The 26,587-nt window shown below is 40.1% G+C and overlaps 1 protein-coding gene and 6 non-coding genes across 7 annotated transcripts in view; 4 read left to right on the forward strand and 3 right to left on the reverse strand.

Moving 5' to 3' along the window:
• The first annotated feature begins 659 nt into the window (after positions 1-659).
• Positions 660-26,587, forward strand: part of cfap54 (cilia and flagella associated 54) — a 66,919-nt gene continuing 40,991 nt past the window's right edge. The window contains exons 1-54 of the mRNA XM_029448352.1: positions 660-805; positions 1,253-1,358; positions 1,677-1,826; positions 2,045-2,210; positions 2,609-2,667; positions 3,106-3,249; positions 3,604-3,717; positions 3,943-4,044; positions 4,141-4,333; positions 4,439-4,519; positions 4,618-4,730; positions 4,873-4,984; positions 5,369-5,454; positions 5,588-5,722; positions 5,929-6,070; positions 6,270-6,325; positions 6,470-6,598; positions 6,767-7,007; positions 7,306-7,439; positions 7,777-7,974; positions 8,096-8,188; positions 8,292-8,480; positions 8,814-8,932; positions 9,033-9,180; positions 9,412-9,567; positions 9,711-9,833; positions 10,173-10,295; positions 10,487-10,604; positions 10,985-11,074; positions 11,161-11,287; positions 11,524-11,626; positions 12,388-12,479; positions 12,598-12,795; positions 13,104-13,270; positions 13,353-13,507; positions 13,590-13,799; positions 14,553-14,752; positions 15,047-15,182; positions 15,531-15,660; positions 15,930-16,091; positions 16,194-16,403; positions 16,619-16,706; positions 16,849-17,019; positions 17,112-17,175; positions 17,342-17,527; positions 17,608-17,694; positions 17,789-17,908; positions 18,251-18,298; positions 19,158-19,299; positions 19,803-19,969; positions 20,142-20,296; positions 20,397-20,520; positions 20,820-20,979; positions 21,284-21,441. Of these exons, the coding sequence (XP_029304212.1) occupies positions 660-805; positions 1,253-1,358; positions 1,677-1,826; positions 2,045-2,210; positions 2,609-2,667; positions 3,106-3,249; positions 3,604-3,717; positions 3,943-4,044; positions 4,141-4,333; positions 4,439-4,519; positions 4,618-4,730; positions 4,873-4,984; positions 5,369-5,454; positions 5,588-5,722; positions 5,929-6,070; positions 6,270-6,325; positions 6,470-6,598; positions 6,767-7,007; positions 7,306-7,439; positions 7,777-7,974; positions 8,096-8,188; positions 8,292-8,480; positions 8,814-8,932; positions 9,033-9,180; positions 9,412-9,567; positions 9,711-9,833; positions 10,173-10,295; positions 10,487-10,604; positions 10,985-11,074; positions 11,161-11,287; positions 11,524-11,626; positions 12,388-12,479; positions 12,598-12,795; positions 13,104-13,270; positions 13,353-13,507; positions 13,590-13,799; positions 14,553-14,752; positions 15,047-15,182; positions 15,531-15,660; positions 15,930-16,091; positions 16,194-16,403; positions 16,619-16,706; positions 16,849-17,019; positions 17,112-17,175; positions 17,342-17,527; positions 17,608-17,694; positions 17,789-17,908; positions 18,251-18,298; positions 19,158-19,299; positions 19,803-19,969; positions 20,142-20,296; positions 20,397-20,520; positions 20,820-20,979; positions 21,284-21,441 (7,326 nt within the window). The remainder of the gene's footprint in view (positions 806-1,252; positions 1,359-1,676; positions 1,827-2,044; positions 2,211-2,608; positions 2,668-3,105; positions 3,250-3,603; positions 3,718-3,942; positions 4,045-4,140; positions 4,334-4,438; positions 4,520-4,617; positions 4,731-4,872; positions 4,985-5,368; positions 5,455-5,587; positions 5,723-5,928; positions 6,071-6,269; positions 6,326-6,469; positions 6,599-6,766; positions 7,008-7,305; positions 7,440-7,776; positions 7,975-8,095; positions 8,189-8,291; positions 8,481-8,813; positions 8,933-9,032; positions 9,181-9,411; positions 9,568-9,710; positions 9,834-10,172; positions 10,296-10,486; positions 10,605-10,984; positions 11,075-11,160; positions 11,288-11,523; positions 11,627-12,387; positions 12,480-12,597; positions 12,796-13,103; positions 13,271-13,352; positions 13,508-13,589; positions 13,800-14,552; positions 14,753-15,046; positions 15,183-15,530; positions 15,661-15,929; positions 16,092-16,193; positions 16,404-16,618; positions 16,707-16,848; positions 17,020-17,111; positions 17,176-17,341; positions 17,528-17,607; positions 17,695-17,788; positions 17,909-18,250; positions 18,299-19,157; positions 19,300-19,802; positions 19,970-20,141; positions 20,297-20,396; positions 20,521-20,819; positions 20,980-21,283; positions 21,442-26,587) is intronic.
• Positions 22,085-22,156, reverse strand: trnac-gca (transfer RNA cysteine (anticodon GCA)). The gene has a single exon. It is a non-coding gene; the product is annotated as a tRNA-Cys (tRNA).
• Positions 22,955-23,026, reverse strand: trnac-gca (transfer RNA cysteine (anticodon GCA)). The gene has a single exon. It is a non-coding gene; the product is annotated as a tRNA-Cys (tRNA).
• On the reverse strand, positions 23,123-23,194 carry trnah-gug (transfer RNA histidin (anticodon GUG)). The gene has a single exon. It is a non-coding gene; the product is annotated as a tRNA-His (tRNA).
• On the forward strand, positions 24,865-24,936 carry trnac-gca (transfer RNA cysteine (anticodon GCA)). Its single transcript has one exon. It is a non-coding gene; the product is annotated as a tRNA-Cys (tRNA).
• Positions 25,570-25,641, forward strand: trnah-gug (transfer RNA histidin (anticodon GUG)). The gene has a single exon. It is a non-coding gene; the product is annotated as a tRNA-His (tRNA).
• On the forward strand, positions 26,020-26,092 carry trnar-acg (transfer RNA arginine (anticodon ACG)). The gene has a single exon. It is a non-coding gene; the product is annotated as a tRNA-Arg (tRNA).

The following is a 26,587-nucleotide window of genomic DNA, read 5'->3' on the forward strand; positions in this document are numbered from 1 at the left end:
TGTAGATAGAAAATAAGACCAAATACTGGAGCTGTTTCTTTGCTAAAAACAAGACGCAGGTGATTCCTGCACATCATCATAAATCATGTGAACAGATGGAAGACACAATGCTTGTTTCACGAGTTTCCCTCTGCTTCCAGCCAACAGATCCTGCACCAAATATCAGTGATATGAAACTAAAGCAATATTATTCAAAATCAGCTTCAAATTCATGTTGATGCTTCAGTGACCTGAACACCTGTTCTTGCACTGTGTAACTTTGGTGAGTTTGAGCTTCCTGAAATAAAAGGCTGCAAGACAGACGGTGAGTCGGCCTTCTTGTAGTGATCTGTGTCCCAGGAGAACAACAGCCAGCAGAGTGTACGTCTCTGCGTTGTTATTTATAAAAGATTGCAATCTTAGTCTTTTTACTCTGTTGTATTGATGTTTTACTTCAAGATGTAAACAGTTGTTTTAACAGTAAGTAAAGGTATAAAAAATGTAAACACTTATTTACTTACATGACGTTACTATGCTCGCGAGTTACTGTTTAGCGTCGTTACCATGGTGATATGCCTTGCCCCAATAGCTTGGAGCAGTTTGTCGTTGGGAAACGTTTTAACGTTAGTTTGCTAAGAGAAGTGCGTTATTTGGTTAAAATTACTGCTGTGGCCTAAGAAATGGACTTACCAGCTTCATATTACGGGAAACTTGATAAAAGAAACCCAGTTGTTTTAACCTTTGAACGGGACATTAGCTCGTTTATAACGCTGATGAGACGAGTCGCTTCTTCGACCATCCGAGACAACGACTCCCATGCTAAAGGGTGAGATAACGTAGCGTTAGCTGGCTAATTAAAGGTCTATTTAGCCAGCTAGTTTAATGTAAGCGAAACAGTTAGCATAGCTACACCAATAGCAAGCTTTATGCCAAAAGTTGTAGCTTATTTATAGTCTATTTAGCTATTAATAAGCTATTTGTTTACGTTAGGACGTTTATTAGTTGTCATAAGTGTGCAAACAGCCAATTGGGATATCAGATATGTCCTCTTTAATTCCACCTTTCCATTAGGAGTACCCAATCTTTTCTGAATTATTGTCAGTCGAGTTAATTGTGGTATGACTGATGCACATCCAATGGAACAGGTGCTATAACTTTGAGTAAATTTTATATTACATACATAGTGAGTCAAACATATTTTAGTGTTGTCTTGTCAGTCTGGCTTTATCACATTTAACATTACCCTGTTTTTAATTTGATTTAAATTTTGAAGGATTACAATCTTGGTGAACATATGGAAAAAGTACAAACATCGACTGCCTTCAAAGGTGTACCAGGAGCGCATGTTGCAGATTGCAGATTTTCTCTTTGGGATAAAGGTAATTCACAATAGCCTAGTATACCTGCTAATATTTGGTTTCCACAGCTATAGTTAATTGTTTTAAAAGGATGGAAAAGAGAAATTGTTCCATTGGTTGTTGGGCCTACACAATTTGCCTGCTTTATTCAATGTAAACAGCCTCTTGTTTGCCACTCCTGGCCTCTTTACTCTCCTCAGAATTCATCATTGGTCCAATAATTTGCCAATATATTGTTTTTACTCTTATTCTAAAACTGATTGCCCCAGGTGTCTTCTGCACATTAACACCCATTCACAGTTGACATACGTTTTTCTTCCCACTCCTCTTGATTTGTAGTTGTACCAGCTCGCTCTTTGGCAGGGCTACAGTCTCCATCTGCTGCAGTTCAACTCAGTGAACATAACTGACATCACAGATGTGGACCACTTCATGGCCTGCTTCTTCCCTGAAGGTTTTGATACAGACCAAGATACCTTTGCCATGAAGGTAAACTGTACTATGTGAGCCTGTGTGCAGTGGGTTGCTGTGTGTGATATGTTTACTATTCAAAGTCTGATTGAAGTGAAACTAATGCTGTGCTTGTTGTACTTTGTTGTTTTGTATTACTAAGAAGTTTTGTGATGTGAAGAAAGGTCATTGATATTTTGAGATGTTTGTTCCTGGATATATATCTACAGTGTATATGTGTGTGTTTGTGTCTGTAGGTCCGTGCAATGCAGGGCTGTGCCCTGTGTATATTTGAGCAGGAGAAAAGTCACAGCGTCCTCAGCCAGAAGGGACTTTGTAAATTGTTGCATGTGCTGAACTTCATCAGGATCATGATGCAGGCGTTTCAGCAACATGAGCACCTCTGCTGGCAAATATATAATGGTATATTAGTACACTTATATAGTTTTGTCCATTTTTTGTTTTTGTTTGACAGAATGTTTTTGGAAGAACAAATTCAGTTGTCAAAGTGTGAGACAGGATTGATTGATTTTGAACATACTATGCCCCAAAGGGTGGGTGTGTGAGGTTCTAGATGCAATCCATTAAGTGTACTTTGTGAACAAAGCTAATGTGATTTCTTATTGTCAAAATAATAACCTCCCAATGGTACCCTACTATTCCCAGAAATATGTTGGTATTTCAAGAGTAAGATTTAGTGAAAATGACATCTAAGACATGATATTTAATTTGTTGTTTAAAGTGAAGTGATAAATTACAGAATTCTACTGTTTTTGATATTTTACTGTTCAATTAACCTTTTTCTATTTAATCTTTTCCAGGTTCATTACACATCTACACCCTCTGCCGTTACCTGATGACCATGAATTGCAGTGCACAGGTACGTAGATATAGATGATAGATGGGACCTATGCTACTGTATTTCTTGCAACTGTTAGATACTGCTCACCTTCCAAAGAGCTTCTTCAAAAGATTGTTTTTGCCATTTCTGATTCACTCTAAATGGAAAGGTAAGGGTGAGAAATGGTATGTGACGAACATGTTTGCAAGTGTTTATAATGAGGCACTGGGAGAAAAAAAAACATTTAATTGGTTAATGTGGTTTGTCCAAATTATGTGAGTTTTCAGGGATTCACTCTCTTCTGCACGTGATTGGTGTCCTTAACCTCCCTCTCTCAGCAATAGAACATGGGACTCCTAAAACTGAGTGCTACATTTACCTAATGAATTATGTGATACAACCAAACATGTGTGTGATTTGTAATGTAGATATAATTGTGTTGTGATCCTTTATACCAACATTTATGATCCTGTCCAGGCACTGGAGTACCTTCTGTGGGCAAGCATCAGTTTAGAGCTGTCCATCCCTCTGATGACTGCTAAGTATCTGCCATGGATTGTCACACTCTACTGTGCTGTCTGCCACTGTTACTATGACAACCAGGCTGCTGTGCAGGCGGAGGTAAGAGACACACGTCATCTGGAGTCAGACACTTAAAAGCATACAATTATTGTGTTGTTAACAGAATATTCACAGGCTGATATAATACATTATAAACACCAACTGCCACCTGTTGGTCCGCATTTTGCTGTCTTTTTGGTGTTAATCTGCTTTACAGAATATTAACTAGGACTGTAAAATGAAAATCTATCTGCTGATTTAAGATAGCACTGTCCAAAAGAAATGGCTTTGTATGAAAATGAATCCACATATTAAAATCACATAGAAAATGTTTCCTAATCTGAATTTCTGAATTAATCTGGAAGTCCTAGTCCCCATTTATAGGGTTGTTTGTGTGCGTTCAAATGCTTTCAGGAATTTGCCAAGAGAGCCCTTGGCAAAATCAACGAGCTAGCAAAGCTGGAGAAGCAGAGTGAAGTTCCTGCCACCAGAGACACTCAGAGAGCTTATAAAGAAGCCTCTATCAAGGCAGGAGACTCCTCTTACCCAAATACTCTTAATACTGTTACTGTGATACAATGTTAGAGAGTGGAGATCATTCACACATACAGATTATTGCCCTCTGAATATGTAGGAATTTTCTTGTGACTTTCTGTTCCCAAGTTAACAATTTGTTATTTTTGCCTTTACAATCTTGATGTGCTCTTTTTTGGTTTATAAAGAAAAATGGTGATTCACATGTTCTTTCTTCAGCTCGCTGCTATGATGTTTAAGTGTGCAGTGTTTGAGGCCAGAAGGAGACCCAAACCCATGTTCAAAATGAAAACCAAAAACACCCTGAAGGACATACCAAACGTAATAAGAGCAACTTTACTGTCACACTGTATCATAATATTCAGTGTTAGATTTCATCCTTAAGTTTCCTTGTATGCCTGCCTGTATCTACTGTAGGGGCCATGGCCTCGTACTACAACAGAGCGCATGCTAATGGGCCTGTTTGACAGCAGTGCAGCGCAGTTCTTTGGCATCTTGGAAGCACTTTGGGACAGTACCAGAAGCCCCCTGCAGACAAAGATGCCAGATGAACCAGAGCTTCAAGAGGTGATCCTGGAACTCCTGTCTGCTGGCCTCAGTATATTATCTGGTTAGTAAAAATAAACACATAACAGAAAACTTAATTGGGTGTTTAAGGTGAATAATGCTCACTTTGTGTATTGAGTAATGTTCTTGTATGTCCCTGTTTGTGAAGGAGTCACAACTACTAGTGAGTCTCTAGTGAATCTCTCTGCACTGACATCAACATCAACTCTAATGGATTTAGCCATTACAGGTTAGTAACTATTTGCTTTTTGCTTTTTTATCTTCTCACATTACAATCAACATGTACAGCTCTTCATCATGAAGTAATATGATGTCTTGTGTTGCTAGGAGGAAACAAAATACCCATCATGTCTGCAATGAGGTTTCTTAAGATGTTGTTTCAGTACAAGCAGCCAGATGCTTTCACTGAACTTTCCAGAGAGATGCTGCAGGTTTTGTCTGTGAGTAGCACACAATAATCCTATTATTCATAAACAAAGGAACACACTCCATTTCTATCAGTTCTCACTTGTGTATTCTTATGTTGAGTTTAATGTGTCCTGTGTCTCTGAATGGTCTTTTCTGTGTGTCTCTCTGTGGCAGGGTGTGGAAAGTCAGTCATTCAGGAGGGCAGAGCTTGATCTTGCATTACTTGACAGTTTCAGTCTGCTGTCGTCAAAGAGGAGTCATGCGAGGGAGGACAACATGATTGATGGTAGCAAAAGTGAAAGTGTTCCACATACTCTAAACCTTTATGTAGATAATGGATTAATAGAACCTGTACACAAAGGATTATCATAAACCATCTATTGTTGTTGCCCAGACTTCATTGATCCTTGAACAACCTTCTGGTTTATTTTCCTTTATTCCTTGTGGTTGATTATTTTACTGTGTTGCCAAGCTGCTGTCAAATGTATGAGTATCTCTCTACTAAGTTACTTCCTGTCAAATATTAGCCAACATACTTTGAGATTTCATGTTCATAATCTAGCATTGATTATTTGCTCAACATTGGGCTTACTTGATCACAAAATATCCACCATTGATTTCAGTTATCTCAGAATTAAAATGTGGTCATGTTGTTTGATGTTTCCAACAGACAGACACAGGACTTCATTCTCAATGAGTGATGAGTTCATTGGCCTGGTAGACACCCTGCACAAGTGTGTTTGTGGCTCTGCTCCTGTAAGTTTCTATGTTATCTGTGTTATTGTTTGTGTTGGTGTTGATCTCACCAAGGACTACGATTACAGTTAGTTCAAAAATTACAGTTAATTTTTAGTGTCTATATAATGTTATGTGTGTGTTTGTGTATAAGCTGCAGCCAGATGGAGACCTGGTTTTGGATGTTTTGTTATTTCTGTGGGGTAAAGTGAAGCAGGTGATCCAGAGGCATCAGCTGCAAAATCTAGAGTTTCAACTCTACCTTGAGAAGGTACATCATTACGACAAGGTATGTATTTTAAAAGGTAAGCATTACTGAATCTGTTGACTTTCAGGGCGATAGGAACAAGTTAAATTCAAATATAAAACTGCTACTTTTAAGCTCTACAGTGAGCATATCATTTCTTATAAATGTAATTTTGGACTTATATTTACTTAAAATGTTCACAGTATGTTTAATGTAGTTATTTTCATGTGTATGTAACATGTTTGCAGTGTCTGTGCTGTCTGTCTATGCTGTGTGAGGTGGCTTTTGCCTGTGATCTGGCAACTGTTGACTGCATAATGACGGCAGAGATGATCCACACATTGGCCATCCTGCTAGAGAGTGCAGCTGAACGCAGCAATCAATGCATTGGTGAGGAAATAGATTCTACCATTTGCCCTGTTTCAGTCTGTATGATGGCTGAAATCATGCATCTTTTGTACTGCATCTTGTGTTTCATAGAATATCTCTCTGGTATTTGATATTAGATAAACTCACACACACACACACATGTACACGTCATGTTCATTATAGCTGTGACAATATTATTATTCCAATGTCTTATGGCTAGGAGCTCGTAAAGCAAACTGTGACGATGTGACGCCAAACTCTTTCTCTCTTCTTGAGGTATGTGAATGGATTGACTGTCTATGGCATAGCATCAAATGATAATTCTGTCTATTATTTATTATCATATAAAGTGTATGCATGTGATGAACATTTCTTTTTTTTAAAGCATCATCCAAAGTGTGTGTTTGTGTGTGCTTGCAGAGTTCAAGTACAGAGTTGCTCCAGAAGGTGTGTGAGGTGGTGGAGGAGGGTCTTAGAGCTCTGGCAAAGGGTGTAGCTACATTGTTGCCCCAAGATTGTTCAGCAATCACTGACTTTGCCTTTGTGCAGGTATGCAGTCAACCTGTCCAACACTCTTTAATTTTACGCCATTCTAAGCCAGATGTTGCCTACGATACACTGTATTGTAAGAGGAGAACATTAACAAAAATCAGTGTAAGTTGAGAAAATACAGTGGGTGAGTGTTAGTAAAAATCTGTTTTCCTCTTATTCTGATAGAAATTTAGTCCCCACCCTCCATCGTCTCCCTCCGTATCTTTTTTGATAACTTCAGAAAAGGGAAATGAAGAAGATGAAACGAGTGAGAACAACAAAGAAGAGGAAACTAAGGCAGAATCAGATATTAAAAGCTCTCGACACACTCAGTCCACATGTGTATTCCTGCTGGCCACAGACCTTCATCTAGAGCTAGACATCATCCACCAACGGGCTTCCCTCAAGTTGCTGCAACTAAATGCAGGTCAGACTCAGCCTCACTGACAACTTTACTCATTGGTGATTTTTGCCTACATTGAGTTTGTACTCAATTTAACATGAATAAAAAGAGGGAAATTCTTGATCCAGTGATTGCTGATTTAAAAACAGAAGTGGACATTTTTGACAATAAGTCATCTTTGGTGATTAGTGATCAGTGTAAATGTTCCAAAATAATATTGATTTAAACATTGTACGTCAGCCAATAAATCATGCCTAATGGGAGACACAAATAATGGGTTGAATATTGTGGTTTATCCTGGGACTTTGTTGTTTGTGTCTAGTCGCAGAGTCTGAACTGTTGGATCGGATCAAGAAGAACAAAGTGTCCAAAGCTCTTTTCCTGATCCAGAAAGCCTTGCTGGCGTACAACAACATGGAGCCAAATAACAGCAACAAAACAAAGAGTCTGCTCGAGGTTACACATTCACACTTTCTTAGATACAGCATGTAATGTAAAAAATGTACCAAGTAATGTGTATGTTTATCTGCAAACGTGTACATGTACATTTGTGTAAAAATGGATGCAGAATATGCTTACTTTTAAATTAAATTAATTTATTCAAATGTAAACATATACACAGAGCCAATACCCTGTTAGGGTTAACATGGGTTTAACAGTGAGCTTAAGTGTTGTCAATTGTTGGAATTTTAACCTTTTACTTCAGGCCTCAATGGCACATTTACTTGTGATTGAGGTGAGCTTCATAAAGTGTAACAAATATTCAACTGGCTTGCCCGTGTGCTCTTGCCAGGAGGCCTTCACCCTGATCGAGAAAGCAGGGGTGGAAGAGAGAAAACTGTATTTTTTGACGAGCCCTAAGACTCAAGCTGAAAACAAAGATAAAGGGGTGAAAGAGAAAGAAGAAAACCCTCCACCTCCCCCCATGCTGCTCTCACGTACTGACCACTGCTTAACCTTTGCCCCAGCACCTTATAACTTGGAGGGACAAGTGAGATTTTAATTTACTAATCTAATAACATATACAATATTACAATAGCAAATGATCCAACATAATTTATATACTTTTTAAAATCATTTTCTATTTGTTCATTTTTCTTCTTTCTTTCCAGGTGTGCTGGTACCAGCTCTGCGGTCGTCCAGCTGAGGGCATTAACCGAAAGGTCCGCCTTGGAGACTGCAGCCTGCCAGGAACTGGAAATATGGTACAATTTCTTTCTTTCACACAAGCGTGTCAGGTCCATCTTTGTCATCTTGTATGGTCTGGTGTTTGCCCATTCTAGTAAGTCTGACTTTGTTTGTGTCCAGGTACCAGCAGTATATGGTGAGTGCGTGCTGTCGGTGGAGGGGCTAGAGCCCAACCAGAAGTATGTGTTTGCTGTAGCAGCCTACAACAGCCAGGGAAAGCTACTGGGCAACACTATAGGAGGGTCAACGTTCCCACTGCTGGCATCCTTGCCATTACCACTGCTCTCAACGTGGGCTCACTTGGCACAGGTACACTACGCACACTTGGTACTAGATCACGTCACCACCCTCATCACTTGCTGGCTCCAGTTGCTATCAATTGTTTTTTTAAGCTCGGTAAACATTTGTCAGGGACATTGAAATCTTGAGAGACATGTGGACGGAAACTGTGATGTACATGCTGCCTTATTTGGGTGTAGGGTCGGCTGGAGAGCCTGTAGGCATTATAAAGATTAACACTGACTCTCACAGTGCTCATTGTTGGGATTACGGCCTATGCCAAACTGATACCTTAATACTGTTTCCCACACAGCCAGTGAAAAAGCAAGATTATGGTTTTGGTATTTTTGACTCCTTCCTAAGGTTGCATTTCAAACAGAGCAGTATGCCGTAGCAAAGAGAGCCTGCAGAGAACTGTGGACCCACTATACCTACCCTGACCCTGGATCCCACAGCACACAGAATAGACTCGCTAACACAAGGTGAGGAGGGAATCACGTCCACACAGTTTAAGTCAATGAGTCTGTATTTCTTTGCATTTGCAAATCTCCTTTTGCTCTATCCCCATTTACCACGCTGAAGGCTGTGTGTCCAGACCCTGCAACACTCCTCTCCTCACCTGTGTCAGTTGTTCCTCACTTCCATCTTCATTGAGACAGACATAAACATTCAGCAGGGATCGCTCTATTGTAACTCATTCGGAGTCAATGGACCGTTTATCTGGGAACAGGTAAAAAAAAGCATCTGGATAGAGATGTGTGCATGTACAGTATAGTCAGTATTTATTTTCCACAATGAATGACACAAAGAGTATACTGTTTGTTGGGTAGTTATCATTGTTAGTAGCATCACAGTGTGAAAGTGTATGTCCCTTTTTTGCTTGTATTGATGTGAACAAAGGTTATAACTCTTAAAATGACATGAATATAAATAAATGCAATGTGCATGTGTGTGTATGCAGGAGGCCAGACTGGCTGAGTGTGAGCGAATGCTGGTGGCTATGGACCTGGCAATGTGGTTGAATGACGGCAGCGCTGCTGTGCAAGCTGCAGTTAGCTGTTATGGCCTCTTGGCACCAATAATCTTCCATCAGATCACTTGCGACCCTGTTGTTCAGGTATGCAATACCTCATCCATATAAGTCTTAATATTCTGTCCTACAAGCGACAACCTTACTTTGTTAACAATGTAAAATAATACAAACTCTAAATAGTTCATAGCTATGTGTATTAATGCATGTGTCTGTGTTGTGATGTGCAGGTGCTAAAGAAATGCCTGATAGTTTTGGAGGAGAATTTGGATCTTCTCAAACAAAAATGGACCAGCAAGACGTCAGAGTCATTGATGCACATGATAGCCTGCATCACCTACTACCTGTCCAAGGTAGTCGACATGTCTTTATGCACAGCTCAAACTGTTTATGTGTGTGCACACAATAGAAGTTTCAGCGCTCTTGAAAACTTTGTGTGTTTGAGCTGCATGCTAAAACTTAAGCATAAACTCTTAACTTGCATAAGCTTAAACCTTTATTGTGGCAAAAATACACGTCCACACTGTCAATGTTACCATTTCAAGATTTGTAGTTGTGTCACAATTAAAAAAATTCAATCCATAGGACATGCAATAATATTTACTTGTGTACCATATATACTATATCCCAAATGATAACTAACCAGGAGCCTTGCAGAAAATAATTTTTCATCCTTTAACCTTCCTGACCAGGCATTACGTGTGCTCAGGGAGCATCAGATGGCTTCTGTGGTGATGGACTGTGGTCGCAGGCTGCTCCAAGAGGTCTATGATGCCCAGCTGCAGATCAGTAGACTTGCCAATAAAGCTATGGCTGTAAGGAGCATAATCAAGCCTCACTCTTAGAATAACTTAAGATCATAAAATTTAATGAAAAAGATACATACTATATTGTCAGATTTTAACAAGACTTTAACTGATATTAAATACTTTTTAATATACACAAGATGAAGAATTGTGTGTGTGTGTGTGTGTGTGTGTCTGTGTGTGTGTGTGTGTGTGTGTAGTCTAAGAGAGATCATGCTGCAATCTACAGTGAAACGAAGACAAGTCTTCAGCTGAAAGCACTGCATCTGAAGAACAAGAAAGGAATCACATTTGAAGCAGCTCTCACAGCTGACAATGGTAGCACAAAGAAACTTACACAACGGTCTCATTGATCTTTTAAAAATGCAAGAACGTTGAAAACAAAGTGGTGTGTAAAGCAAGAAGTTAACAGTGTCTGCCTTTTTATAAGTAATTCAAGACATGTTTGTTGAAAATATTTCAACATTTTGGCATCAAAATAGTACCTACTTGATAAAGTAGACTTATTCACCAAAAGTAACACTAGAAGGTAACGCATCTTTCTAGGAATACTCAATTTAAAATATAGTTGTTGCTTGAGTCTCTCAACAAGTTTAGTAATTGTTCAACTTTGTCAGGCATAATAGATGATATTGTAGTCACTCCAAATAATATTTTCTCTAAAACTCCATGTTGCTCAACTATTTTTTATTCTGTAGAGATGGCACGCCCACTGACTGACTGTGAGGATCCCACCGTATTTTATAATCTGATCTCCAACGGTGCATTAAAGGATGCCTATCAAGATGGTAAGTAGCACACACTCACATACTTTTCTAATGAATAATCTTTCTTGTTCATTGACACCTGTGTTTTTGTGTGTGCGTTTTTATAGTGATGAAGGTCAGACGCAAGGTATATTTTATTGAGTTTGCGGCACTACTTCTCCGGAGAACCATGGAAGAAGGCTACCTAGAACTTGTGTTAAAGTGGGGGCAAAGCATGTTGGAATTTCTTTCCAGGTGTGCTTTTACTATTCACCTCTTTGCTGATTTAAAAAAAAGAAATGTTAACAAAGATTTCAGCTTTAATTTCATAATCATTGTGTCCTTTCATTCTCAAATTAATACTGTTAAAGTCAAAACATAAAACAAGGCATTACTAACCACTTACATATGGATCATACTGCACTGTATTACAGATTGTAACTGTTTTGTCTATGCTGAGAAAGACTTGTGAATGGTTCTCTCTTTTCCAGGCGTGACGAGGTGATGGGACTGTCCACAAAATGTTTGGAGGGAAACAGTCAGAGTAAAAGAAGAACAAGTGCTAAGGCTCAGAAAGGAAATGAACTGCCACAGGTAAAAATTATATCACACAAATACCCAAAACAAACATGTAAATACACAAGGACAAACAATATCTTGAACATCTGTGCAATGCAAATACTTTTTTACCATTATACTTTATGGACAATGATCTACCAAGCAGCTGAGGTGGCTACCCTCTTGTTTGAAGATGAGCTATGGGAATCTTCATTATCTATTTTTACTTATGTAAAACTGTTTTAAAGTGGCAATAGACAACTTTTTAAATTTAGCGATTTACTTAGACAGGGAAATCAGGGAAAAAGCAAGAAATACTGCTCTGAGTAATCGCAGTCCACGGCTCTTTAGCCAACAGCACCGATTCTCTTACTCTCTGCAACTGACACCACTAAGCTTTATGCAAATAAATGCGCTATGATGTCGCCAATATGCAAAGCAACTTTTGGAACTTGTGTAAGCTTCTTTCATTGGAAAAGTGTTGGCAACACTGCTCAGGACAAACTGCATTTTGTTTTTTTTGTTGTGCAATCAACATTTACTTAATAATGATTTAAAGTAAAGTTAAAGCAAGAAACTTGTCTGTTGCTACTGATACTGCATATTAGCTCTTTTAAACTCCTTAACAGGAGCACAAACAGAGAGCCAATTTTTTTATGTGGAACAAAGTGTCTTGGTTTCTGATATAAATAAGGTAGCCCTGGCCTACTGTGAAGCCATATGTTCTACAAATCCCTTGTGGATTGCTCTTAATTCGATGTATCCCGCGTCCATTTACTTTGTGCTGCTTTTTGTAGCAGAACAAGAACACACCGTCACACGATGATACAAGAAAGGAGCTAAAGCAGAAAATGCCACCGAGCATGCTTCAGAGAGTGAGAACTAACAGGTAACAGTGTGTGCGTGTGTATGTGTGTGTTGTGTTTATCTGTCTGTGTTTGTGTAAAATTATACGTGTGGGTTCACATAACCACGTGTGAACTAGACTTCTATCCATGTGTTTGTAGGGACATGCAGACTGTGGAGAACCTGCTAACCATGATGTCGTCTGTAGTGCAACGCCTCAAGAAGCAGTTTCAGCTGAGGAACATCTGCTGTGAGGAGAGAGTGTGGAAGTCTCAACTCAACTACAGCATGGCTCAAGCACATTTAGCACTGCTTTACAAGGGTCTGTGCCAGCTGCATGGAGGAGCTCTGCAGCACAGGTTCACTCACAAGATACCAGCTTCTTTACTTCACCTTTACTTTCTGGGAACTATTGATCGCTTACATCAGTTACATTACCTACAATTACATGTCAACACTAAGATATATACTTTTGCTGATTGGCCCTGAGCAGCATTGCAACTTTTTTGGGAAACATTTAGTCTTGCTTTTGGTATCTGAAGTCAGATATTGCATTTGGAGTCACCATGGCTATGATTAGTGTTTTTAAAATATAAATAATTTGCATATGTGTTATATTTATGTGTTCATACCTATAATATTATGTTCTGTATGTACTTTGTTTCAGTTACAGGCAGTTCGATCCCTTGTGTTTCTCTCTCGCTTACTCTGGTGTCCTGGTGCGGAGGAACTCACAGTATTCTTCCAAACATGAGGTCGTCTCAGAGAGAGACACCTCTCACTCCAGTCTTAGGGAATATGTGGCTGCACACAAAGAAAAGAATAAAAAGGAGGGTGAGGAACACTCTTTGAAAAAGTAGAAGAAAAACTATCAGCTGGTCTGTGTTTCATCATCTGTCTCAATCTTTTTTTCCAGCAATCAGAGTGGATGACTCTGTCACAGAGGTGAGTTGTGAGGAGGGAGAGGACTCCTCTCAAATTGTGGAACAGCGGAGTGAGACACACAGACGCACTGCTGCCTTGCTGCTGGACTCGCTTAACAAAGCTGCTTTACATCTCCGAAGGGCCATGGTACTGCACACACATACATGAACATACACAAGTATAGAATCCAGGTATTGTATTTTATGTATCTATCTTTAATATTTTCCAGGTGTTGGCCCATCGTGGCAGCCACTGGACCACTCTGCAGTGTGTGTGTCAGACTTTGTGGGACCAAAGCTGCAGTATCACTGTCCTAGTACAGAGAGCTGCTGAGCTTGAACTTCCTTCCCCCCTCACAGCAGACCAGCTGCACACCACCCTCACCCCACTACTGGTGCTGGCTACTGACCTAATCATGGACATGCTGAGCAGACTTGGGGTATATATATCTATCTATCTCACACACACACACACACGCACGCACACGCACACGCATACGCACGCACACACACCCTCTGGATAGCAAAGTGTGTCATGGTTCCCACGAGTTGAAATCCTTGAAAGTTGGTGAATTTGAGGGGAAAAAAATTGAGGCCTTGAAAGTGTTTGAAAATATACATAAATAGACATGGTCATTGAAAGTGCTTGAATTTTTAGATTTTTGTGCAAGAATAGTAATTGAAATTCTTTCGATATTTTTTTTTACTTAACATTAGTAAAAAGGCTACGTTACGCTGTCTGCATGTGTGTGTCCTACGTCATTGTTTCTATCATGCTATTTTTTTTCTTTCTGTGCTGTGATTGAGAAGTGTTCACACATTCAAGCCTTTCTCTTTCTAATTGTTGTCTGTGAGCTTCTGTAAAGCCTGCTAGTTCTCATTATAGAAATGATCAGCTCTATCACAGTTAACATCAAACATCTGTCTGTCCTCAACAATTAACCTTTATCCGTGTTACTACTATGCCCTGTTGGAGCCTTGAATTTGAGGGAATTGGGCCTGGAAAGTTATTGAATTAGATTTTTAAGAACATGTGGGAACCCTGGTGTGTTGCAATCTATAGTCTACCAATGGTTGCTATTGTCACTACAGTCTGCGTCTTGTCAGCAGAGCAAAAACACATTTACAGCTACAAAGTGAACATGACACAGTCCTGTTGGTGACTGTCATCTTTATCTATTTGTCCCTTTAAGCTGTGGAGTTTGTATGACAGCGACTTGACTGAGGATGAACTAGAGTCCAGTCTCCACTTCTCAGCCCCACTGGATGACAGCACCCAGGTAGACTTGCGTTGGGTCCGCACCCTGGTGTTGCACACGCTGGAGCATCTCCATGACAATGGGAAATGGGAAAGCCTGGCCCACTTTGCCTTGGTTTTCAACAAATACACTCGGTGTGTAAGAAAATGTTTCCCCGCAAAGAAAAGACTATATTTCTATCATAAATCTAAAAGTGCAGCTATTATTTGATAATAAATAATTGTGTAGAGCTAAATTCAACAGAGACAGAGATAAGTAAAGATTAGAGATCTTATCATTAAAGGGAATTTGAGTGGAAAAAACGTCTCTTTTGTACAACCTAACATTGTCATATTCTTGCAAATCTGGATCAAAGAATTACCTATCACAAAGTACGTACCCATTGTTTTTTTTGTGCGTGTGTGTACCTGCATATCTATCTATCCCAGAGAACGTTACGCCTTGATCGTAACTCCTCTACTAGTCCTTGCTCAGAGGAGGCTGCTTGAAAGGATTAGTTATTTTGGAGGACCTGCAGTCCCTCAACCACACCATGTCAAGACACAGAAGGCCACTGGCCAGGAGGTAGCACAAACCCACACACAAAAACATGTTCAAGCATTGCATGATACTATAGTCAAAATGAAAGAGTAACAAGGAAAAGCAAGCCAATAAAACAAGTACTTTCTAAAAAATGCTATTGTGTTTCCCTGCAAAATAGAAGAAATACCCTAATTATTTTAGACTTTTTTGTTTTTTTTGCCTTTGCATGAAATGTCTTGAACTTGAACAGTTATCATTCAGAACCACATAATCTAGAAACATTCACATCATGTGTAATAACTCATTATTAATCTATTTGTGTACACTTATGCATCGTGTGGATTGTACTTTGTGTATATATGTGAGGTGCTTTTAAAAAATATATTTCAGGTAACTTACAGGAGCTATGCAGGCTCCCAGCTGCTCATTGGGTGGACCCCTCACCCTGTTCAGCAAATGCCCATTCACAAAAAAACACCACTCATGAACTCCACTCCTCAAGACGCAGTTGACCTTAAAGGTTTGAACAGCCAGCCTCATGTCTTGTCTTGTCATGTCAAAATACTTTAATCACATACCATTTTTTTGTAGTAAGTTGTAAATTATGTCAGCTGCTCTACAATTGAAATGTTTCAAATATTAACAAATAACATAGAAATGGTGGAATGTTGAGATACTATGGGATGGATTGTGCAAAATTACCAAAATGTTACACAGAGCGGAATGTACAAAGGGTGTACTGCATTTGCATGTATAATGTTTTCATGCATACATGTTCTGTGTCTTAAGGTGCAGAGATACAGCACTCCATGTCCCTTGTGTGTGTTCCTTTGGATGTAGAAGACACACTGAGCTTTTACCATCAAGCTCTTGAGAGAAGACCACATTGTCTTCAAGTCTTCCAGCATAGTCGCTTATTACTGCTGCAACTTAATGCATACACCAAGCACTGTGAGTTCAGTGCTGAATTATTGGACATACGTACGAACGCATTCACTCACGCAACAACTGTTTTAAACCCTCACTGTTTGTACGGTTTGTGTCTCTCTCCAGGCGTTGCGGCACAGTTGCAGCACTGTCAGAGCAGAATTATCAGCCATTCTGCAAGCCTGGTGGATTTCAGTCCCGTTGTTATGCCTTCTCCAAACATTCAACCTTGCGACCTGACCGAGGAGGACTACAGTACTTCAAATGCTCTCTACATCCTCCCTATCAGCCCTGACCACTTGCCGACTGTCAGTGCTGCATACTCCACCTCAATTAGTAAGAGCACAAAATACTTCTAAAGCACACTACATATTATGAAGGCATGTACTGACAAGTAGTTGTGGGGGACAGTGAGTTAGATGTGTTATAGAGAGTACCAGCAGACCACATGGCAAGATGATAGCTTGGAATATCTGGATGACGTATGTGTCAGGCTGTCAGGATCATAAAAGTCTTACTTTTTTCCCCATGTCCATCTAACTTTTCTTCAGAGTATCTCCAGGCCAACAATCATGACTCCCTCAGAGTTCTGGCACTGCATGAAATGGGAAACCTACAGTTCTACAATGGAAACACACGGTTAGAATCTGTCGAGAGTGTGTGTGTGTTTCATTGTATGCTTTTACCTGCAATTATACAGCAAAATTCTGTAAGTTTAGCTTTTCACGATTTTCATTTCATTTTCATAACACTTTCATTCCTGCCTGTGTTTTCTCTCCAGGGCAGCACACTCATACTGGAGTAAAGCTGTAGATTGTGCCTTACAGAGCTCAGGTGCTGTAGAGAAATGGGATGGCGTGTCATTAATGGGTGGCACCCTGCAACAAATCCTGAAACAAGCTGGCATTTGGGGTTGTCTACAGGCTGCTGGGCTCACTGCTAAGATTGCACAGTAGGTTTAATTGATTAGATGTGTTTTTTCGTGTGTGTGACAAGCATACATCTTTAAAATCTAGGTCCTGAGGGGTGTGTTTTGATCTACAGGTATATCTTAACTGATATCAACCAGCGGACCAAGTGCTGTCTCATGTCTGCTCACCTCTTTAAGGTAATACTTCCAGGGGATGCTAATCTCTCTCCGCACAAATATAGTTTTTACTTTTGTTGCTAAATGCCCCATTGAGGAAATGATGACAGGAGAAGGTTTTGCTCTCAAGACTGTATATCATTTGTTTTATTATATATGCGTGTGTGTGTTTGTGCTACTTCCCTAGTGTGTGCTTTGTTGCTCCCTGGCTCAGCCTCAGGCTGACATCCAGTATGCCTGTCACAGCATCGGAGATGAGCTGCTCCCTGGAGTCGACCTTTTCTCCGAACCCCACAGGGTTCACCTCAGCACCACTGTAACCAGCCTTAACTTCATCTGCCACTGGCTTTTTACTGCAGGCTACTACATCACGGTACACACATACATCTGTCTGTCCTCATTTTAAACTGCAATAAAAAAAACTGACTTGTTAAATCGGGTTTGTAATTTCAGCTTCTGCCCATACTAGCTCTTTACCTACATTTTGTGGGGACTGTGTGCAAAGATTTCCAACGCACTCTTGAGGGAAAAATACTTAAGGTCAGAATTTGTGTTCTCTTCTATTCGTACATATAAATGTTTTTCCTGTCATGGTTCTGGTGGAGTTTTCAGTTTGGGTTGCTGTTTTCTGCAGATACGTGCCCTTACTGAACTGTGTCTGTTCACTGAAGCTGTAAAGGAGGCAGTTCAGCTCACACAAGGAACAGGGATCAGTCTGCCTTATGGACACTGCACAGCTAAAGACAATTTCCAAGTAAAAACTCACAAATGTTCCCTCTTTGCCTTTTTCTCTCTTAGCCTGTGTAAACTGGTATTTTTGGTAGTGTTGCATCTCACTATTAGACATTTTTCTTTTATGTACACTTTTTTTTTTTTTACAAATTTGACCTTGTGTTTATAATACTGTAAATCTGAATCTTTACATATTTGAATATGTGAAGACATGCTTCCAATCGCTTGGCAAGATATGTGTACCGGTTACTTTCAACCTAGTTAGAGGGAGACTGCTTCTGTATAGTATTAAAAGTATTGTTATGTTTTTTGTTTATATATGCCATATTTTGAATGGATATTATAAATTGTGCTTGTTGTGCAGAATGTGAAGACGTTCTACAGCAACAAGTCTCTCCTGGACAATTCTGAGGTACTTTCTATACAGGAATTCTTTAGGGTTCTGAAGATCTGGGGGAATTTCTTTAGTTCTATCAGGTATTATAATTTAGATGTAAAATTAGATCACAAATCGATTCGCAGAAGAATCACATAAATCATTCTTTAAAGGAATAACCATAGTGCCACCGTTTTTAAAGTGCAGGAGCAAATGTCTTTCTTTTTATAATATAACAGAATCACCTCATATCCCCAACTCACCTCCTGCCATTTGGTCTTCATGTTACATTTGAAAACCCAAATAAGCCAAACAAACTCATATAGACAAAAATACACACAAACATAAATACTTACACACCCTTCTAGCAGTATGAAAGAAAATTGACTATTGATCTGGCTCTGCTGCTGTTTCGGCAATATATTTGACAAATGAACAAATTGTCACAGTGGGGAAAAGGTGAGGACTCAAATGCAAGATGGCAGACGAGGAGATTAACAAAAAGAGGGCTTTATTCCAAAAAGTTTACAAAATAAGGCAAAAAGTAAAACTTTAAACACAAACCGGGACAGCACGGGGAGACATCTGCAAGGGTGACACTTAGATGATGAACTGACAAGGAACACTGGGACATATAGGGATATATACACACACAGACACTAAACGAGGGGAACGAGACACAGCTGGGGAGAGAAGTTAAAACACAAGGGCAAGGTGAAAGGACACAGGAGGAACAAATCAACAATCACAGAGAGGGAAAACACAGACAGGAAGTACAACTAGACATGACATAAGGGGGAGTGAACACTTAAAAATAAAACAGCATATACAAAATCACGATCATGACACAAATATAGTTATTGTAATTTGTGTGGTTGTTTTTTTCCCCTGTTAGGCTTTGGAGGAACTTGTAAACTGTGAATTTGCTCCAGAGGTCAGCACGCTGTATGGATCCACATTTTGCCTGCGATTCAACCTTGCTCGTATTCAACTAGTCCTGGCACTCAGTAACACCGTGCATGGCCCTCCTGTGCCAGGTCTGTAAGCACGAATACTTTCTTCTCTCTGTTATTTATGTTGGATTTATTATATAGATATAAGTCACATCTCACATTGGATTGCATTGAACCAAATACATTTCATCTGTGCAAAAACATTAGGACAGGATTAGGATATATACTAATAAACTGATATACATTTACTTTTTTTCATAGGAACATGCCCTTTTTTTGTTCTCAATTTCTCCAGTTTACTTTTAAAGCATGCTTGGCTGCTTTAAAAAATATAACTATTTTATCCTCAAGATTGGTTATTTAGTGGGTGGAATACTTGAAGGTCATTTTATATTGCAAGAATGCATCTACATATACACTGGCCTGTAACGCTAATCCCATTCCATGATGTTAATAATTTTTATCATACTGTATCGTATTTGTGTACACGTTCACATTTACTTTAAATACAACTCATTTGATTTCATTCTAAAAGACTGTCTGTTGATCAAACAGCGTTTTATGCATACAGTGGAAATGTCTTTCAGATTTTGTTGAAGAAGAAGCTTGTGCCAGCATAACAAGTTATTCAGTGAACTCAAAACACCATGAACAGGACAGATTGGACACTAAGGGCTCCTGTCTAAAGACAGAAAAGCCACAAGTGTTGACCCTTGATACTGAGAAGGAGGATCTCACTCCAAAAAGGATAAAGGTAAGACTTCTTGTGGATTTTACAACATGTCTTTCCTTCAGGGTTCTTCTACTAACTGTAATTTCAGCATTGAGTTATTTTATGCTTGGCACCTTACTGAAACTATGGATCAACTTTTTTTTCTAACTTATTTGTGTCAACTTGCTCATATCTGTCATCTCCTCTGTTGTAGTTCCTTTTGCTAGAAGGAGCGTTCTCCTTGTTGCACTCCATTTTGCAGCAGCTGACATCTCAATCCTGCAGCGAAATGGAGAACCTGGAACTGGCAATTGAGTTCAATCTTCTAAAGGCCAACCTATACCTACAACAAGGGCATGCTGCACTTAGGTACGGCAGCCTTATACATGTGTGCTATGTGTTTGTGTATTTACATGCTTATGTACATTTATGTCATGCTTATCCTTACCATTTGAATGTCCTCCTTCAGTTCTGAGATGGCAATTTCCTCCTTTGTGCTGCTGCAGACGTCTCCTGTAATGATGAAAGGAATCATACATGGCTCTCAGAAACCTGCGTCTGAAAGTCCACATGTCAGGACTGGAAGTGAACGGGTACCATGTTTATATGGTTGCAGAATTAAATAAGTTGTTTTTTGAACAAATCTCAAACTTGAAATCCCTATCTGTGTACTGTGTCATAAACATTCCTAACATGACAACATTAGCAAGTAGCACCTGCAATGAAACCCTAGACAACAACAACATGAAAGTGTCATCATTTTAATAACATGTAAAATATGGACATAACCACACTGGGGCACGAGTATGGTGATTGATTGTAGATGGTGTGTGTGTGTGTGTGTGTGTATATGCATGTGCATGTGTTTACATGTGTAATATCCTGTCTACAGGGTACTAAAGATTGCAGTGTGTCAAACCCGAGGCATGGAGACTGTCCCAGAGCAGTTGAGGCCAGTGAGAGAATTGGACTCTCTCTATGGCTGCGTTGCCGCCTGGTTCTGGTCCGCAGCCTGGTTGCACACATCCCTGGCACTTCTGCCCTTTTCCCAGGTTTGATTATAACTTGTGCTGCATTTGTTTTCTTCTGGTTGCTGTATTGTAGGCTAAAACAATTAGACCAACATCACAATGATTACAAATGTCAAAACCAATAAGTAATTGTCCCTCTTATGCAAACTAGTACTGGCTGTATACTGTAAAATGCAAATGGAGGGCTACTTTACCTTGTTTCGTTACATTGTTCCACATAAGATATATGGTATGGTATATTATGCCCAGAGGGCCTAGTGTTACCACTGTGTCTGTGTGTGAGGATGTGTGCATATAAACGTGTGGGGGGGATTGTTTTTTCAAGGTAAGAACGTCAATGAAGACGCAACTCGGCTGCTACAGGAGGGTCTTGATGAATGTGCACGATGGGGAGACATCGATACTCAGGCCCTTTTGATGGTTGAAGGTGCGGAATTGGAAGCACAAAGAGGCAAGACCGATGACAGCATGGCAATGTTGCAGGTACTAACGCACACACAGACACCTTTTTTGTCTTTCTTTTTTTACAAACAAATTAGTGTGTTTAACAAAAGAAAGAGTGACATAAATGTTAACGAAGCGTGGGTAAAACATTTCTTGGTCCACTGAAATTGTATCCATATTGTGGTTGGATTTATCCAAATCCAAGTAAGACCTTATTGTTTACAGTGAAGGTAACACATTTATCTAATTTGTGGGGTAATGTCTCCCTCTTATTTATCAGGGAAAATAGAAGTTTAGCCATTACATGACCTAAGACCAATTTCTTTGCAGGCAACCAGTAGCAATTTCATGATCTAAAATTTCTCTAAAGGTTAAAGATATATTCACCCAACTTATCCCTCACTTGATTCTGATCAGATGTACATTTGCTTTGATTGGCAGTTTGTAGAGTATTGTTGTCGAAAATTAGGAACAAGCTAAATGGATGATCCTTGGCAACAGGTTTGCTGAATACTTTGATATAAAATCAGTCAAAATATAGGGCCACACGCAGGATTTTCAGGAGTAAACAGCTCTTGATTGTGAGCTGTCTACATTTAATTTGATGTGCAGTTTGTAGAGTAGTGGTGTTTGTTAGTGGAAACAAGTCATTTACTGGCTAAAGTAAATGTATGTTTTTTACAGGGGGCACCCAGATTTGAACTGGGGACCTCTTGATCTGCAGTCAAATGCTCTACCACTGAGCTATACCCCCTATATCTTCTACTTTCAACTGCGTATTGATAGTCTGGGAAATGACCGTATGGATAAAAATGTTTATCAATAAGTACATAAATCAGATCAGCACTACTGCCGTGATCCGGATTCGAACCGGGGTTGCTGCGACTAAAACGCAGAGTACTAAGCACTATACGATCTCGGCCACTTGTGGTACTCAGGGCATCCTTTGTTGTCATAGCACAGTTGGAACTGTCAATATCAAATGTCGTCCAATTTCATCTGCATGGGTTTCCAAAATGACAGTCTTTCTTATATGTCTAGCACCGCTGATTCTGTCCTTTGGGGACGAAAGTTGTTTTGTAAAGAAAGATGAACAGTGAGCAGTAGAGGCCTATAAAAGCTGTGACTGCTTTAAATCAAAGGGCTTGGACCTAGTTTAGCACATGATGAAATGCCTCTTCCCCATCATTTGGTTCTTTCCAGATGTACATTTACTTTGATGAGCAGTTTGTATGGGATGTGGTTTTGCAAATGATGAGCAAAGAATTTACTGGCTAAAGCTTATACGAGCTAGCTAAGAGTCGAAGCTAGTATCTTCTGATTCGTAGTCAGACACGTTATCCATTGCGCCACTAGCCCGACGTTCTGCAGTATTAGCTCGGTTCTCAAAGCGTTTCAACTAACTAGTTGTGGTCTTTGTTGACAAGTCCTGATTTCGAGGGTCAAAAAATGACCTCCCACCAGATTTACTGAGTACTTTTATGTGGTTGCAACAGGCCTGCATGCGTTGAAGAGTAGTGTACTTATAATGTGCATTTTGTATGTTCTGTGCAGGGGGCACCCAGATTTGAACTGGGGACCTCTTGATCTGCAGTCAAATGCTCTACCACTGAGCTATACCCCGTATATCTTCTACTTTCAACTATGTATTGATAGTCTGGGAAATGACCGTATGGATAAAAATGTTTATCAATAAATACATAAATCAGCTCAGCACTACTGCCGTGACCCGGATTCGAACCGGGGTTGCTGCGACCACAACGCAGAGTACTAACCACTATACGATCACGGCCACTTGTGGTACTCAGGGCATCCTTTGTTGTCATAGCACAGTTGGAACTGTCAATATCAAATGTCGTCCAATTTCATCTGCATGGGTTTGCAAAATGACAGTCTTTCTTATATGTCTAGCACCGCTGATTCTGTCCTTTGGGGACGAAAGTTGTTTTGTAAAGAAAGATGAACAGTGAGCAGTAGAGGCCTATAAAAGCTGTGACTGCTTTAAATCAAAGGGCTTGGACCTAGTTTAGCACATGATGAAATGGGGTTGCTGCGACCACAACGCAGAGTACTAACCATTAAACAATCACCGCCACTTGTGGTACTCAGGGCATCCTTTGTTGTCATAGCACAGTTGGAACTGTCAATATCAAATGTCGTCCAATTTCATCTGCATGGGTTTCCAAAATGACAGTCTTTCTTATATGTCTAGCACCGCTGATTCTGTCCTTTGGGGACGAAAGTTGTTTTGTAAAGAAAGATGAACAGTGAGCAGTAGAGGCCTATAAAAGCTGTGACTGCTTTAAATCAAAGGGCTTGGACCTAGTTTAGCACATGATGAAATGCCTCTTCCCCATCATTTGGTTCTTTCCAGATGTACATTTACTTTGATGAGCAGTTTGTATGGGATGTGGTTTTGCAAATGATGAGCAAAGAATTTACTGGCTACAGCTTATACGAGCTAGCTAAGAGTCGAAGCTAGTATCTTCTGATTCGTAGTCAGACACGTTATCCATTGCGCCACTAGCCCGACGTTCTGCAGTATACTTCCATTTCCCCCAGACTATGCAATACGCAGTTGAAAGTCGAGATATAGTGTGGTATGTTCAGTTGTAAGCATTTGACTGCAGATCAAAGGTCCCCATTCAATCTTGGGTGCCCCCTGCACAGACACATACATAATGCACATATAAGTACATACTCTTCTACTATGTAAGCTTAGTTTGCATGCAGGCCTGTTTGCAACCACCATCACAAGTACTCAGTAAATCTGGTGGGTAGGGTTCATTTTTGACCGTCGGTAAATCATGGACTTGCACAAAGAGACCACAACTAGTTTATTAACCTTTGAAACGACTAATACTGCAGCACGTCGGGCTAGTGCGGCAATGATAACGCGTCTGACTAACGATCAGAAGATTCTAGGTTCGACTCCTAGCTAGCTCGTATAAGCTTAGCCAGTATATGTAATCATTTGCAAACCACACTCCCCTACAAACTGCTCATCAAAGTAATGTACAATCTGAAAGAACCAAATGATGGGGAAGAGGCATTTCATCATGTGCTAAACTAGTCCAAGCCCTTTGATTTAAAAGCAGTCACAAGCTTTTATATGCTCTACTGCTCACTGTTCATCTTTCTTTACAAAACAACTTGTCCCCAAGGACAGAATCAGCGGTGCTAACATATAAGAAAGACTGTCATTTTGCAAACCCATGCAGATGAATTGACGACATTTGATTATTGACAGTTCCACTGTGCTATGACAACAAAGGATGCCCTGAGTACCACAAAGGCCCCGTGATCGTATAGTGGTTAGTACTCTGCGTGTGTGGTCGCAGCAACCCCCGGTTCGAATCCGGGTCACGCAGTAGTGCTGAGCTGATTATGTACTTATTGATAACATTTTTATCCATACGGTCATTTCCCATCTATCAATACGCAGTTGAAAGTCGAAGATATGGGGGTATGCTCAGTGGTAGAGCATTTGACTGCAGATCAAGAGGTCCCCCAGTTCAAATCTGGGTGCCCCCTGCACAGAACATACATAATGCACATTTAAGTACACTACTCTTCAAGTATGTAGGCTATGTTTGCATGCAGGCCTGTTGCAACCACCATCAAAGTACTCAGTAAATCTGGTGGGATGTCATTTTTGGACCGTCGAAATCAGGACTTGTTCACAAAGACCACAACTAGTTAGTTGAAAACGCTTTGAGAACCGAGCTAATACTGCAGAACGTCGGGCTGTGGCGCAATGGATAACGCGTCTGACTACGAATCAGAAGATTTCTAGGTTTACTCCTAGCTAGCTCGTATAAGCTTTAGCCAGTAATTACTTGCTCATCTTGCAAACCACATCCCCTACAACTGCTCATCAAGTAAATGTACATCTGGAAAACAAATGATGGGGAAGAGCATTTCATCATGCTAAACTAAGTCCAAGCCCTTTGATTTAAAGCATGTCACAGCTTTTTATAGGCCTCTACTGCTCACTGTTCATCTTTCTTTATCAAAACAACTTTCGTCCCCAAGGACAGAATCAGCGGTGCAGACATATAAGAAAGACTGTCATTTTGCAAACCCATGCAGATGAAATTGGACGACATTTGATATTGACAGTTCCAACTGTGCTATGACAACAAAGGATGCCCTGATACCACAAGGGCCGTGATCGTATAGTGGTTAGTACTCTGCGTTGTGGTCGCAGCAACCCCGGTTCGAATCCGGGTCACGGCAGTAGTGCTGAGCTGATTTATGTACTTATTGATAAACATTTTTATCCATACGGTCATTTCCCAGACTATCAATACGCAGTTGAAAGTCGAAGATATAGGGGGTATGCTCAGTGGTAGACATTTGACTGCAGATCAGAGGTCCCCATTCCAAATCTGGGTGCCCCCTGCACAGAACATACATAATGCACATTATAAGTACCCTACTCTTCAACGTATGTAAGGCTAGTGTTTGCATGCAGGCCTGTTGCAACCACCATCAAAGTACTCAGTAAATCTGGTGGGAGGTCATTTTTTGACCGTCGAAATCAGGACTTGTCAACAAAGACCACAACTAGTTAGTTGAAACGCTTTGAGAACCGAGCTACTACTGCAGAACGTCGGGCTAGTGGCGCAATGGATAACGCGTCTGACTACGAATCAGAAGATTCTAGGTTCGACTCCTAGCTAGCTCGTATAAGCTTTAGCCAGTAAATCATTTGCAAAACCACATCCCCTACAAACTGCTCATCAAAGTAAATGTACATCTGGAAAGAACCAAATGATGGGGAAGAGGCATTTCATCATGTGCTAAACTAAGTCCAAGCCCTTTGATTTAAAGCAGTCACAGCTTTTATAGGCCTCTACTGCTCACTGTTCATCTTTCTTTACAAAACAACTTTCGTCCCCAAAGGACAGAATCAGCGGTGCTAGACATATAGAAAGACTGTCATTTTGCAACCCATGCAGATGAAATTGGACGACATTTGATATTGACAGTTCCAACTGTGCTATTAGAACAAAGGATGCCCTGAGTACCACAAGAGGCCGTGTTCGTATAGTGGTTAGTACTCTGCGTTGTGGTCGCAGCAACCCCGGTTCGAATCCGGTCACGGCAGTAGTGCTGATCTGATTTATTGTACTTATTGATAAACATTTTTATCCATACGGTCATTTCCCAACTATCAATA

This window comes from Cottoperca gobio, chromosome 14 (assembly GCF_900634415.1).
Source record: "Cottoperca gobio chromosome 14, fCotGob3.1, whole genome shotgun sequence".
Lineage (NCBI taxonomy): Eukaryota > Metazoa > Chordata > Actinopteri > Perciformes > Bovichtidae > Cottoperca > Cottoperca gobio.